Genomic DNA, 15,610 nt, shown 5'->3' with positions numbered 1-15,610 from the left:
AATCACCATATATGGGACACAAACCGTACAAGTCTGTCAAATACCGGTCTTAGTTCTTTTTAAGTTTAGTAATAAGTCAAACCAAAGCACCTCCTGTCATATTCAGAGTGAAGACGACCAAAAACAGAGGGGGGGAGGAGTTAGAGTGGCAGGTTAATGTTATCACTTCCCCCATTTTCAGGTCAAGGTTTGTTTGTTTTTGGCTGAGTAATATGATTTTATTTAGCCTACCATAGGACCCAAGACAAAAAGGTAGATCAAGTTGATTTAATACTCTAAAGCAGCAGCAGTTTTCCTGTTGGGGAATAGGAAAGAGGGATAGTAAATATAGTTTTACTACATTACTGTAGCTAGTTGTTAGAAACCTGTAATTGCAGCACAAATATACAGCTAGTATTCATAGAAAAATAAGTGAATGAAAACTCTATTGCACCATAAAAACAGAAGATGTGTTGCTCGATTTTTGGTTTATTAGTTGCCATCTTACATTACACATTATGGTCATGTACTCTACTTATTTCCTTGCCCAAATGGGTTAGCTTTGGTATACCACCTCCATACTACCTAAAATCATGCAGTTACAGTACATTGCACTTCCAAACCCATTAGGCTTAGCTAATTAGTACAAGCTGTTTACATTTGCTATAGCTTAACCCTGAAGCAGAGCATGTCTTAGAACAGGGGTGTTAAAATCCCTCCTCAATGGCTGCAATCCAGTCGGGTTTTCAGGATTTCCCCAATGAACATGCATGAGATCTATTTGCATGCACTGCTTTCATTGTATGCTAATAGATCTCACGCATATTCAATGAGAAATCCTGAAAACCCAACTGGATTGCAGCCCTCAAAGGGACTTTGCCATCTCTGCCTTAGAAAGTAAGTTAGCTTTAAAAAAAAAAAAAAAAAAAAAAAGGGGGGAGATTAAGCAACTTGGTAAGTAAACAAAGGCAGACCCCCTTCCTCCCTCCAGCCCAAAACCTAAAAAGTAAAATCATAGGGCATACATAAGTCACAAAAAGACCAGTAGTGCAATGATTTTTATGCAGAGGAGTCTTATTAGAGATTTTCTACAGTAAACTTTAATATGGTATATGGGCTGAATGTGGAAAGTAGAACCCTCACCTACTATGAGGCATGGAGAGGCCAAGAGGAACAGAGAAAAGAAAATGCAGGTTTTCAAAATTGCTTTCAAGTTTATGGTACATATTCTTGTAGTCAAATCTTAGCCAGCAGTGGGGATTTTTGAGGTAACACTGTCAAGAGGCTGCCACTGGCAACTGATGAGTGAATCATACAAGTCTTCACTTCTTGCTACGAGTATTCCATTCAGTTCCTCAACATTTAAATAAATATCTGGGTCTAGTAAAAAAAAAAAAAAAAAAAAAAAGTTTAAATGTTAATGTTTAGGGAAACATTCACCCCCTTGAAAGGTTCTCTTTGCTTGAACAGATGCAATAATTAAGGATTGAAATAGACCAGGGATGTCAAAGTCCCTCCCTCGAGGGCCACAATCCAGTCGGGTTTTCAGGATTTCCCCAATGAATATGCATGAGATTTATTTGCATGCACTGCTTTCATTGTATGCTAATAGATCTCATGCATATTCATTGGGGAAAACCTGACTGGATTGCAGCCCTTGAGGGATGGACTTTTGACACCCCTGAAATAGACTAAAGGCTCCTATTACAAAGGCGTGGTAGCGCTTCTCATGGAAAATGTACCGAAGCTCATTCAATTCATATGGGCTTTGGTGCATTTGCCATGGGATAATTGCTACCACAGCTTTGTAAAAAGGGCCCTTAGTTCTTAACTTATCAATCCCACCCCAATTCCTCATAAAATACATTTATGAGCGTGAACACAAGAAAAAGAAACATTTTAAAGATAAGCCAAGTATGAACATACAACATAGTATGAACTTTCCACCACTTGCAAAAACAGAATGAACTGAACAAGTGGGTTCAAGATAGGAGTATGGAGCAGGAATGGAAAAGCTTCTGTTTTATAGGTAAAAATGTAAGTTTGGCCGATACAGCAGTTACATAAATCTATAAGTAAAACAGAACGGGACAACATGGGTGAGAGGAGTATATGGGGGGTGGGGGGAGGAGGAAGAAAAAAAAAAGTAAACTGAACCCCTCCATGATGACTATAAAGACTACATACCAGCTCACACTTACATGACTAACCTGTTTTCCTTTTTCAGGCTTAGGAACCATGCAAGAACAAACCAGGCAATTCTATGATACAGTTTCCCCATACTTTGAGTCAGGACTTCAAAGTGGCCCCATACAAAAAATTGTGTGTAGTGTGCTTTCACTTTGGTGGGCATGAGGTTTTAGGGAAAAAAAGGGTAGGCAAGACAATTGATGTGTTAAGATGGTAATTCCAATATTACCTGCATAAGAAGTTAGGATAAGTCCACAGGCCTACTTTGTTGAAAAACAAGTGTATGTGGATCAGCTACTAAGGCCTGGAGCTCACTTACCCTGCAGACTGAAGTATGCCACCCAGAGCCAGACTTGGAAAATCATATGTCAGAAGACATAGATGCTTAAAAGGGAGCTTTCATCAGCTGGGTTAAGACAATGTTGAGATCCCTCAACACTACAAGGGCTTTGAAAGAAGGCTTCAATAAATAAAGTCACATATGAAGCAAAGGCTGAGCAGAAATGGGTTAGTTTTCTACTCACTTCTGTTGACTACCAATTGCACCAAGGCAAACCCTAAGGTAGTTGGTCTTGAAACCTAACTAATAGATGTAGAAGGTATTCAAGCATTTTTATGTAGGGCAGGAAAAGAGATCTAGTGCATTAACCCTCAAACCAGACAGCAAACCTTTCACTTGAAACCATAAGACCTCCTAGTGGAATCTCTCCAGAAAGCTAGGACCTAAGACACACACTGGCAAATTCAAGGAATCCATTACTATCCTCAAAATTCAAGCTGTGAGGGCCAGGAATTGAAAGTTAGGATGCAGTAAGAATTCCCTAAAGTACACTAATATAGGCTTATAAGGAGGTTATTAGAAGTAGGACTAAGTGAATAGGAATGTTTTGAGCTCCGACTATCAATCTCTCAACTGCTTTGAGATTGCCGCCTCTCAACCTGAGATGGCTACCCTTACTTTTTTTTTTTTTTTTTACTTGCAAAGCAGATATGGGATCATAAGAACACCACTAGCTTAGATGCAAGCCTTTCATAAATTAGAGACAGTTTTAGAAATATTGCTAAGCTGAGATTTGTAATTTATATAGCTTAAACTAGTAGAACAGGAAGAGTAATTTATAAGCTGACAAAGATGGTTCCTTGATATTGCATATGCACATCATATCAGAAGCGCCTTATTGGCTCAGACCAATGATCCATCAAGACCAGTAACCTGTCCTCATGGAGGCCAATCCAGGTCACTACTACCTGGCAAAAATCCAAAAAGTAGCAACATTCCATGCTACCGATACAGGGCAAGCAGTGGCTTCCCCATGACTCAATAATAGACTTTTCCTCCAGGAAATTGTCTAAACCTTTCTTAAAACCAGTTACAATAACTGCTCTTACCACAACCTCTGGCAACACATTCCAGAGCTTATTCTCTGTTGAAATTTTTTTTTTCCTCCTATTGGTTTAAAAATTATTTCCCTGCAACTTCGAGTGTCCCCTAGTCTTTTTTTTTTTCCTTAAACAGTTGTCTCTTCTGCAAATTTAAAATCACCTCAGTCATTTGAATTTTCAGATGATTTATAAGTTAAATAGCACTGTTCCCAGTAAAGATTGCTGTGGCTCTTTACTACTTACCCTCCTCTGCTGAGGAAAATTGCCATTTAACCCTACCCTCTTTTTTAACCAAAAACCAATTCCTAATCCACAACTGAACATTGGTTCCTACGCCTAGACTCTTAATTCTCTCAGGAGGAACTGTCAAAAGCATAGTGTATCTAGATTTTCAGATTAGCAACCAATTCACCTTTATCAAAATGTTTATTCACATCTTCAAAAGAAGTCAAGCAAATTGGTGAGGCAAGATCTCCCTTGGCTGAACCCATGCCGACTCTGTCCAATTAAATCACATTTGTCTACATGTGTCAATTTTACTTTTTATAATTGTTTCCACTATATTTCCTGGCACTAAAGTCAGGCTTATTCTGTAATTTCCTGATCTCCCCAGCATAATGTTGGCTGCCCTCCAGATCTTCAGATACTACAGATGATTTTTAGTGGCAGGTTACAGATACTAACAGCAGGTCAGCAATTTCATGTTTCAGTTTTTAGTACCCTGGGATGTATATCTGGTCTAGGTGATCACTAACTTGTCAATTTGGCTTAGTACATCTTCCAGATTCACTGAGATTTTTTCCTCATTACCTTTGAAAACCATTTCTGGTTCATGTAGATCTCTTACATCTTCCGTAAAGACTAAAGCAAATAATTCAATCTCTTCTACGGGCCTTATCCTCCCTGAATGCCAATTTTGCTCTTTGATCATCCAACGTCCCATGGATTCCCTCACATGTTTTCTGCTTCTTATATAACCTTAAAAAAAAAAAAAAAAAAGAGTAATGAGTTTTTGCCTCTTTGGCAAGTTTCTCTTCCTCTTATCAATGCTTTGCATCTAACTTGGCAGTGCTTACGTTTATTTCCTTCGCTTGAATCCTTTATCCATTCTAGTTTAAAGGAATTTTTCTAGCTCCAATAGGCTCTCTTTACCTTTTAACCATGTCGGCTCTTGTTTTCTCTTCTTTCCACCTTTGTTAAATACGTGGAATACAACTGGTCTGAGCTGCCACGATGGTATTTTGAAACATTCACATCTGGTTTACAGTCCTAACCTTTGCAATTGATCCTTTTAACCATTTTCCTCATTTTATCAGAGCCGCCCTTTCTATGATTAAATGCTGCTACAGTAGATTATTTTGAATCACTCCAGATATCAGCTCAAATTGGATCACATTATGACCACTGTTTCCCCAGCAGAACCAGTTACCTTACCTCGTATACTATTTTATTTATTTTAGTTACTCAAGCATTTTCCCCCCCCCCATCTGTCCCGGTGGGCTCACAATCCAATGTACCTGGGGCAATATAAATGATTGAGTGACTTGCCCAGGGTCACAAGGAACAGGGTAGGATTTGAACCCACAACCTCAGGGTTCTGAGGCTGTTGCTCTAACCACTAAGCCACTCTTTCCTACTATGCCTTGCATTCCACTAAAGACCAATCTAAAATAGCTCCCCCTCTTGTCTGCTTCCTGGAGCAACTGGTCCAGGAACAGTCATTTATGATGTCTAGGAACGTTACTTCCCTAGCACTTCCTGATGTAACATTTAGCCAGTCAATGTTGGGGAAAAGTATAATTGCATATTCCTTTCTTCAGCCATTTGTTAAATACAGTACTCCTGATATCTGCGGGGGTTCTGTTCCAGGAATCCTTGCAAATGTTGAAAAACCACGAATATGGTTTTTAGCAGGAGACATGCAGCTCCTGATTGGTGAGGCCTGACTTTAGTACAGGAAGAAGCGGTCGGAGCATACCGCAAGTGATTTCCTTCACTCACCGGCGCTCCGGCTGCCCTCTCCTGCCTGGTCATTTGCGGTCAGAAAATACTGTGAATGACCGGGACCGCAAATCAGACCACAAATTCACAGGGGAGCACTGTATCGCAAATAGTGGTTCCCCATACTTTTGAAAGGGCTGCAATATCGGCACTTATGTTGGTGTTAAGAGGTGTGCAGCAGTAAAAGGGCAGACTTGTCTCAACTATTCTCTAGAATAGCCTTCCTGGGTCGGACCAATGGTCCATCTAGCTCAATATCCTGCTTTCACAGTGACCAATCCAGGTCACGAGTATCTGGCAGAAACCTAAATAGTAGCAACATTCCATGCTATCAATCCCAGAGTAAGCATTGGCTTCCCCCATGTCTGTCTATCTCAATAGCAAACTACCGACTTTTCCCCCAGAAAGTTGTCCACATGTTAACTGCTGTTACCATATACTCTGGCAATGAGTTCCAGAGCTTTATTCTTGGAGTAAATTATTTTTTAAAAAATTTGTTTCCTTGTAATTTCATTGTGTAGCCCCTGGTTTTTGTACATATTGAAAAGATGAAAAAAATAAAATTGATTCACTCGTGTGTTCTACATCACTCAGGATCTTTGTAGACCATCATATTCCCCCTCAGCCATCTTTCTTCCCCAAGCTGGAGCCTCATCTTTTTTTCATCTTTCTTCATACAAGAGGAATTCATTCCCTTTATCATTTTGGTCACTTTGAATCTTTCTAAATTTCGCTATATAAAAGATATGACAACCAGAACTGTGTAATACTGAAGGTGAGATTGCACTATCAAGCAATAGAGGCATAATATTCTGTGTCTTAACCATCCCTTTCCTAATAATTCCTAGCATCCTGTTTAACCACAGCTGCACCCTGGGCAGATCTCAGAGTAGTGATTACAATGACACCCAGATCTTTTTTCTTGGGTGCAGACTCCTAAGGTGAATTCTAGCCTAAGGCAACTATAAAATTTAGATGTATTCCCTAAGTGCATTACTTTGCAGTTGTCCACATTAAATTTCATCTGCCATGGGATACCCAGTCTTCTAAGGTTGTCTTGCAATTTTGTTGACAGTTCATGTGTTTTGACTTGAATAACTGTGTCATCTGCAAAATTTAAATTACCTCACTTAGACATTCCAATTCCCAGATTTATAAATGTTAAATAGGCCCAAGTACAGATCCTTGTGGCACTCCACTATTTACTCCTACCATCTGTTTTCTGTCCAATAACAAATTCCTAATCAACAGAACATTGCCTCCTAACTCATGACTAATGAGGAACTGTGTCAAAAACTTTCTGAAAATCTAGATACAGTACAAATAGCTTATCTTTATCCATATGTTTATTCATACCTTCAAATAAATGAAGCATATTAGTGAGGCATGAACTCCCTTGGCTGAACCCATTCTGGCTCTGTCCCATTAAACTATGTGTTTGTCTATGTATTTCATAGTTTCCACTATTTTGCCCGACACTGAATCGGGCTTACTGGTCTGTAATGTCCTAGGTCAGCCCTGAAAACAAAAAGAACGTTGTAACATTGGTCACCCTCCCGTTTTTTTTAGCAACAGGTTACAGATCAGGAAATGCATCAAAAGCTGGATTTTACAGCAAAGTTCAAGCTTGTTGGAAATTGGATGCCTCCTAGGATTCCTACCTTTACAAGATTGATAGCCAAGATAAAAAGACAAGGACAGCTGAATGCACTACCAGTTCACTGAAGAAAAAGTTAGAGCAATATGCCCTTCATAATGTGTAGTGGACCATGGGGTGGAGGGTCGCAAGTAGCAGAAAAAAAAAACCATGATGCCTGAAAATTATATAGCTATTGGGAAACTCTATAAATCAGATATTGTCCCTTCTGATGTTACTTTGCAATAAATAATTGAGTGTGGGGAAGAGTTCCAGAAGAAGTCTGTTAGTAACAGTTGTTACTGATGAACAGCTTTTTTTTGGGGGGGGAGGGGGGAGAAAATGATTGGATCGAGTGGGAAGAAAAGCAAAAGGTTTGCTAAGAAACAAATACAAGTGATGGGATGGAATAGTGTTTATCAGGTTTCTAAATTGTTCCTTGTTTGTGGAAACATAAGTTTTTCAAGTTTCATTAAAATTTTTATGAATCGCAATATCAAAAATTCAAAGTGATTTACAATTAAAATGGGGTCCAAATTATTAAATACAACAAATACGTGAACATTGCAAACTTACACATGAGGGAAGTGGGAGGAACTACAATAAGCATAGTAAAGAACACAAAAGGTAAATAAAGTTAAATATTCCTAGATCAATGTTCCTGTGTATTTTACTTTTAAAATTTTATAAGTCACCTAAGCAGTTTACATTAAACACAAAATCATGGGCTTGTCACATAGCTCTTGGGGAAGAAGGGGATGGAGCGAAGGCAGGCTGAACTAACATTATTTTACTTTGTTACAAGAGTTTAGATAGAAGGAAAATAAGTTGAGTCTTCCTTTTCACATGGGACAGTATGTATGGTTATTATATCACAAAGTCCACTCTAAACTCACCTATCACTGGTTCTTGAGCATCACTGGCAATAGAAATCCATGTCTCCTGAAAGAAAAAATAGTTTCTACACGCTTACTAAGTTCAGAATTTTCATGACGGTATATTAAGAAATCTGGCTGAAAGTACAAGTGGCTCTGGGTTTCTGGCCCTGAAATATCTAAGAAAAAGGACCATTTAAATTAAATGATTAATTTATGGAGGAGCACGTATGGTTGGGCAGACTGGATGGACCATTTGAGTCTTTTCTGCCATCATTTACTATGTTACTAAATTTGTACTATTGCCTCAAACACATTTCACTTTTTGTTGGCAATAGTGGAATATCATGATTTAACTAACATTTGTGGCTTTTCTCGTTATTCTTGTTTTTGAGTTGACACAAAAGCAAGTCCTCAATGCTGTGGTCTCCGATTGTTCTATATTTTCCTTGTAGTATCATATACTGTAGTGGTCTTTGGTTAAATATGTTTTTTTCTCGACTGCTCTCTCTTTTTTTTTTTTTTTTTAATTTTATTAAATTTTGGCAGACCACTTTACAGCTAGTGTTCTGAACCAACAAGTGTATTTTAAATCTTTTAGACTAGTTCTTTAACCCAATCAAGTTTTCAGGATATCCAAAAATAATCACGCGATTAGGATTGCATGCTAAGAAGTTCATGCAAATTTAATCTCATGCTTATTCATTGTGCATAGCCTGACCACCACAACTGGCTGGGTGTGCCCCAAAGACTGTTTTAAGAAGCACTCTTTTAGGCAAATAACTGGGACAACAGAGCAGTATAAAGTCTCTACATAAGAATGTAGAAATTCTCTTTAGCGGTTTGTTGAAGACCAAAAGAGTTCCCAGTCAATGTCCGAGAGCGGAATGGTTAATATATTATCCCAGTGTTTCATAGCATGATATGAAAAAGTAAAGGATTGATCTCTTAGAATATTATAGAAAAAAGATATAGCTTTTCCTTTTGATAGAGACCACGAAGACCAGTGGTATATAGTATTTTTGGAAGTCATAAAGTCATATTGTATATACACTTTTTTCTCTTTATTTCCTTTCTCTTTTAATTTTTATTCTATTTTATCTCATTTTCTTTTCTCATACAATCTTCACAAATAATTTCATTACTCTGAGCTTTTCTTAATATTATGGTCCTTTATAGTTAATTGCATATTTATAGATCATATATATACAAAATGTTGTTATATGTATTTGAATTGCTCATTGTATTTTTTCCAAAATACTCAATAAAAATTTATTGAACTAAAAAAAAAAGAAATTCTCTTTAGCTTTCCTAGTAACGTAGCAAGAAGTACAAAAGTTTCAAAGATCCACTTGCATTACTGTTCAAGGGGCTAAGAGACTCACAGGAAGATTCTCTAATGTTGGTGGTAAAATCCAACAGGTTGCTGCTGCGGCCATAAGTAACCATTTCAAAAAGAAAAATCAATTCACCAGATTTACACGAGATGAAGTCACTAGTGAGAGCGATCGGCGCATCCACAGAACAGACCATGGTAAGAGGGGTACATGTGCTGTGAAAAAGCTACAATGTAGCTATGCATTATCGTTTATGCACCTTATTGGAGCACAATATATGCTATGTCGTGCCAATCATAGGCGTTCCAGCGCTATTGGATGAAGAGGCAGGGAGGGAGTGGTGCAAGCATACATGGCACATTTTTAATACATGCGCTTGAGATCTTCCCCCCCAAAAAAAAAAAAAAAAAAAAAATCTACTTTCTTCCTCAATTTTATGATGAGCCACAGCCAGCACATGCCCGATACGCACTTTGCACAGTACTAGCACTGCCAAACCAGCTGGTAATTTTTGGTTATCAAAAGCCGGCACTGTTCATGCGGGAATCACCCAGCGATGATCGAGTGTTCCTTTAAATATTGATTTTACTCCCACTTTAGTATTTATGATTTCATTGAAATACATTTGCAAGGCAGAGTTGGAGTCTGCCAGGAAGCTCGGAAAAGACCACGGTAAACCAATCTGATAATCGGACAGTAAAACACTGCCATGCTAAGCCAGCTGGAGCTGGTTTAATGATCATTGTTAAAGGCTTTGGTAAGTTTTGAGAATCCTCCCTTCAGATAGCTTGGTCCCATTTACTGCCTCTTCCCAGTCACAGTACAGACTAGCTTACTGTTATGTGGCCACTGTCACTGGTGATGCTTTTAGATCTTCTCAGATTGTTCTAGTAAGGACAGCTAGGTTCTCCGTCTCCTGTACTTGCTTGTGCCTGGATGGCTAGGGTCTTTAAGCTGGATAGGCCCTCTGCTTACCTCCAGGGAAATAAAGAGCCAAAGATAAGAATTTGGACCTTGTAGGTTTGGTTCCATCCAAATAGTTCCCCCCCCCCCTTCATATTGGTCCCAGGAAGCCTCTTCCTAGCAACTAGTGGTAAAATTCAAGTATGCTACATAGTAAGCCACTGAAGTTTGCTATTGGATCTTATGAGGATAACTCTAGGCTGTCTATATAACCTTTGCAAGGCAGAGTACCAGATGGACTCTGATATAGGAGAAAACAGATAAAGTAGGTATTAGTGGATGGAGTAGGAGAGAAGAAAGGAAAGGAGAGTATATTTGGAGTGATTTGCTTATATATGCACAACTCTGGTACTGTGGATGTTGTGATTTGTCCATGACAAATGGGAGTTTTTAGGCAGGGGAAGGCAAAAGCCCCAGGATTCTTACAGACTTCAGCCTCAATACATCATGTGTTAGCCACCTTCATTACTGAACATCCCCAAAACAAACAAAACCCAAAACTAAAAGACATTAAAAGAAAATCCAAACGGTCAACAGAACATTTCACAAATCAGTTCCTAGAAATCTCTTCCTATGTAGTAGACAATTCTTCTAGTAGGGATAACCAAACTGTCTTCCGATTCATAGACCAACCTTCTAGATCATGTCCTTTGATATGTTCTCACCCTTCTGTGGGTCCTGGGCAGTGAGAACTGTTTGGACAAGATTAGACTGAAGACAAACACACCCCTCCTCTCCAGAATCGGGCACTAAAATCCACACTGCTTTGGGTATGCAAGATCAAAACTAGACAAAGTCTCCAGCCTGGAACTAGGTAACTTGGCATCTCTGCTTCTCCTACAAGAGAGACTCAGCCAGCATATACTTGGGTAATCCTATATCAGTGTTCTGAGGAATCGGGGGCATCTCATCTCATTTATTAGCCTTGGAAGTTCCAATCTAGACTACAGAGAACCAAACCTCAGTGATCTTATATAGTTTAGAAAGGAAGACGAGGGATATCTGGCTAGTTTACTGATACCTGTACTCAAATACTATAGTTTTGAAAAGAATATGCATCTTTTGAACAAAGATCCAGATAGAGATTAGAGAGTTTTTTTAGGGGGCAACATAAAACACACAACAAAAGGGTTTAACTTCTCCCCTGTATCTTGAGGTGTTTTATCAGGACCTTTGTTCAAAAGATGCATATTCTTTTCAAAACTATAGAATTTGAGTACAGGTATCAGTAAACTAGCCAAATATCCCTAGTCTTCCCTTCTAAACTGTATAAAATCACTGAGGTTTGGTTCTCTGTAGTCTAGATTGGAACTTCCAAGGCTAATAAATGAGAAGAGACTCCCCCCGGATCCCACCGATTCGTCAGAACATTGATATAGCAGGATTACCCAAGTATAAGCTGGCTGAGTCTCTCTTGTAGGAGAAGCAGAGATGCCAAGTTACCTAGCTGGAGACTGTCTAGTTTTGATCTTGCATCCCCAAAGCAGTGTGGATTTTAGTACCCGATTATGTCCACTGAAATCAGTGCTGCCAAGTCCCCAAAATGCCTCCTTCAGGATAGGATGGTCAGAAGTCCAAGAATGCCCAAAATCTCTAACCTGGAACTAGATAATTTGGCATCTTTGGGTAAAGAACAGATAGAAGTCAAATTAGATGGACACAAATGGAAACAAACATTCATATAGGACTGAGGGTGAGGGAAGGAAAGCAAATATTTCAGCAGTGTTGTATGAAGGGGAAGCAGTTAAAGTCAGTAAAGCCAAGTGCATCCCATTGATGTTCTGTTACCCAATGAACCTACATTAAACACACACATACAAACTCTTGTATGCTGATAAACTGGTCACCTAACTTCTGCAGACCAATTAAGGGAAGCGCATGTCCCAATTCTTTCCCTGCACTATGCTTAACCAACAAGACAGACTAATTTCAAGATCCCTTCACAACAAAAGTCACCAACTAATCACTCAAATAGTAGATGGACTGTATTTGAATGTATTCCTCCTTCTTATGATAATTAGTAATTCAATCTGGTATCACTAATACCCTAAGCGCACATGCGCACTCCTACCTGCATGTTCCACGAGTCCTTGACCTCGCATGCGCAGTATAAGGACTCAGCGGTGGTTTGTTCTGTGCATGTGATGCACTTTAAACAGGGACGCACGGACACGACTTCTCCCTCCTGAAGTCACTCCGTCTAAGAAGACAACGGCCCCACACTTGGGGCCCCCACTTAATGTTCTGCGGCCCGCAGTCTGGCCAGATCCCTTACACTCCCTGGCCGAAGTTATTTTAAGTTCAATGCTGCTGCGGCAGCTCTTCTCACGGGCCGCACCTGCATCGGAGAAGGCTTCCGATGCAGGCGGAAATCGAGAGAGGAGCTGCTGCGGCAGCTTTAAAATTAAAAATAACTCTGGCAAGAGACTAAGGTAGCCGGCCATAAACAACCAGCTGCTGGGAAGGCACGGGGGGGGGGGGGGGGAGGGGAGAATTCTTTAAATTAATTTTTTTTAAACTTGTTCATGATTAAATAAATTAATTTTCCATTTAGTAACCTAAAACATTATGAGAAACACACTTTCAGTTTAAATCTTGTACTTAGCTTTGTTTTCTCAACCAATTGATAGACAACTGATAATGTGATGTTCTAGCTGAATTGGAAGAAAATGTTCAAGCATTTGCTTTAAAGTGCTCAAGTACTAGAAGGAGCAGCTCCGTTTCACGCTACAGAGAGCTTCCTCAGGAGAATTGCGTCTGTTGGCCTAAACGCCAATGTGATCCTCGTTCTGTATGTTCGCATTTAGCTGTCAGCTAACTCATAACCGACCTGCAGTGATATTATATGGCCACCAGATTCCTCAGAAACAATTAAAAAAATATATAAAAAAAAAAATTGCTGTCCACAACACAGTTCAAACAAAAACAAACTAGGCTGAAGGGGGGGGGGGGGGGGGAGAGGGGAAGAGAGATAAGAGACCAATATTAGAATTATATGGCTCTTCTAGTAGGAAAAAGAACTTGCTTTTCCTGTTAGTCACCTTACCTGAGAAAAAGGAGAAGGCCAAGCAGACATTTCTTCAGGAGCAGGTGAAGGATTTAGAGCAATGCCACAGGGCATAAAACCGCAGCTGCTGTAATTAGCAAGACAATTATAACCCCAGTTTGAGTAATAATTGTAAGGTTCATAGCACTGGTTTTGATTGGGGACCTGGTTCAGAAATTCTTCCCATCTACTATTAAAAGAAGAAGAAGAAAAAAAAAAAAAGAGAGAGGATTTATTGTCAAATAATTGGGGTGTTTTTTTTTTGTTTTTTTTTTGTTTTTTTTTTAAAGATTTGGGGTTAGGGGGAACGTACAGTGAACAAAAAAAAAAATAGCCAATACAATGTATCTCACACACTGCTGCTTTCAGTGACTAGAAATACATCAAAGGCTATCTGGCGAAAGACGTAAGAAGACTTGAGGTGGTCCAGAGGAGGGCGACGAAAATGATAGGAGGCTTGCGCCAGAAGACATATGAGGAGAGACTGGAAGCCCTGAATATGTATACCCTAGAGGAAAGGAGAGACAGGGGAGATATGATTCAGACGTTCAAATACTTAAAGGGTATTAACATAGAACAAAATCTTTTCCAGAGAAAGGAAAATGGTAAAACCAGAGGACATAATTTGAGGTTGAGGGGTGGTAGATTCAGGGGCAATGTTAGGAAATTCTACTTTACGGAGAGGGTGGTGGATGCCTGGAATGCGCTCCCGAGAGAGGTGGTGGAGAAGAAAACGGTGACTGAGTTCAAAGAAGCGTGGGATGAACACAGAAGATTTAGAATCAGAAAATAATATTAAAGATTGAACTAGGCCAGTTACTGGGCAGACTTGTACGGTCTGTGTCTGTGTATGGCCGTTTGGTGGAGGATGGGCAGGGGAGGGTTTCAATGGCTGGGAGGGTGTAGATGGGCTGGAGTAAGTCTGAACAGAGATTTCGGCAGTTGGAACCCAAGCACAGTACCGGGTAAAGCTTTGGATTCTTGCCCAGAAATAGCTAAGAAGAAAAAAAAAAAAAAAAAGAAAGTTTTGAGTTGAATCGGGTTGGGCAGACTGGATGGACCGTTCGGGTCTTTTTCTGCCGTCATCTACTATGTTACTATGCTATTGCAGATACACAAAGTACCAAGGCAGCACATTTTTGCTTAGCTATTTTGGGAAAATGTCGTTTTTATTTCTGGAATACAGCAGGGAAAACAACAACCTAAACTCAAGCTGCACCTTCTCCACCTCCCCGCCCTCCCCACAAAAAAAGCCACCTTACCTTTGCCAAAACAAATAGTAAAGACTTTGCTGGCTTAAAGCGAAACCTACAGCATTAGAACTGCCAGCCATTTTTGGTTTTTTTGTTTGCCACGAGCAACACACCCGTGATTTTCACAGCTCAGCTCTGTTTAATAATTAGCCACTGGTGTGCATTTAAAAGAGTACCAATTATCCACTTCAGCTGCTCCTGAGAGAACTAATTGCTGTTTCTTAATTACTTCCTCCCTAACCAGAGAGAAGATCAACTCCTAAAAAATGAGAGGAGACGTAGAAACAGAACGTGTTATCATAAAACTCTTTCTGCTGAGTCTGGCAGGATCATTTCTACAGCCATTTACTTCCTAACTCTCCCATGAAGCCTTGGGGCTTTCTGACGTTTAAGAGAGCAATGACCTAACAGCCATTGGCAGCGGACAAGGGACTGCACCCTTTCTAGTTAGGGTGACTTGAGCAGTGCATATAATGAAGAATTCGTCATACAACTATAATAATTGTTAGGAATTTATGTTTAAATCTCTTTGTGTTGTTGATTTTCCTAAAGGAATAGTCTTTTCGTCTTCCCTTCCTCCCCCCCCCCACCTTGAAATTTATTCCTGTTCTGTGAATGGTCATTATGTCCACAATGGATTTGCCTTTTTTTGTATTTAAATATTTTATTAATAATTGTAAGTTTACAACATTGTTGGCAAAAAGAAATTTAGAAATAATAAACAAGAAATGTAATAAAACTAATAAGGATTTCCAATAAAAACTTATAAGAGTTAGGAAGAGTGAGAAATGAAAAGGCAAATTTAGAATTATTAAAGGTAATGTGAGTCATTTGTACTCAATATATTTTGGATATGCCATATTTAGTTCTAAATAGGCATAAAAGAGATTTGTATATAATGGAAGCAGTGTATGCAAATCATTTTGGATATCCAGAAAATCTGACTG

At 39.3% G+C, this 15,610-nt stretch overlaps 1 protein-coding gene across 2 annotated transcripts; it reads right to left on the bottom strand.

Annotated features, from left to right (window-relative positions):
• Positions 1–977: 977 nt before the first annotated feature.
• On the bottom strand, positions 978–14,986 carry C2H6orf52 (chromosome 2 C6orf52 homolog). Of its 2 annotated transcripts, none has more exons than XM_033934213.1 (5): positions 14,673–14,986; positions 13,411–13,597; positions 8,086–8,131; positions 4,363–4,530; positions 978–1,359 (listed from the first exon to the last, which is right to left on the bottom strand). In XM_033934213.1, exons 1-5 carry the CDS (start codon positions 14,741–14,743, stop codon positions 1,223–1,225), a joined length of 609 nt encoding a protein of 202 aa, XP_033790104.1. In that variant the 5' UTR covers positions 14,744–14,986; the 3' UTR covers positions 978–1,222. The 2 variants fall into 2 exon arrangements, with proteins under 2 accessions (XP_033790104.1, XP_033790103.1); XM_033934212.1 differs by having other exon boundaries at positions 13,411–13,600; positions 14,673–14,962.
• Between the last annotated feature and the right edge of the window lie 624 nt (positions 14,987–15,610).

The sequence above is a fragment of the Geotrypetes seraphini genome, chromosome 2, assembly GCF_902459505.1.
Source record: "Geotrypetes seraphini chromosome 2, aGeoSer1.1, whole genome shotgun sequence".
NCBI classification, from domain to species: Eukaryota; Metazoa; Chordata; class Amphibia; order Gymnophiona; family Dermophiidae; genus Geotrypetes; species Geotrypetes seraphini.
The sequence above is the reverse complement of the archived record's forward strand: the minus strand, read 5'-3'. Positions and strand labels throughout refer to the sequence as shown.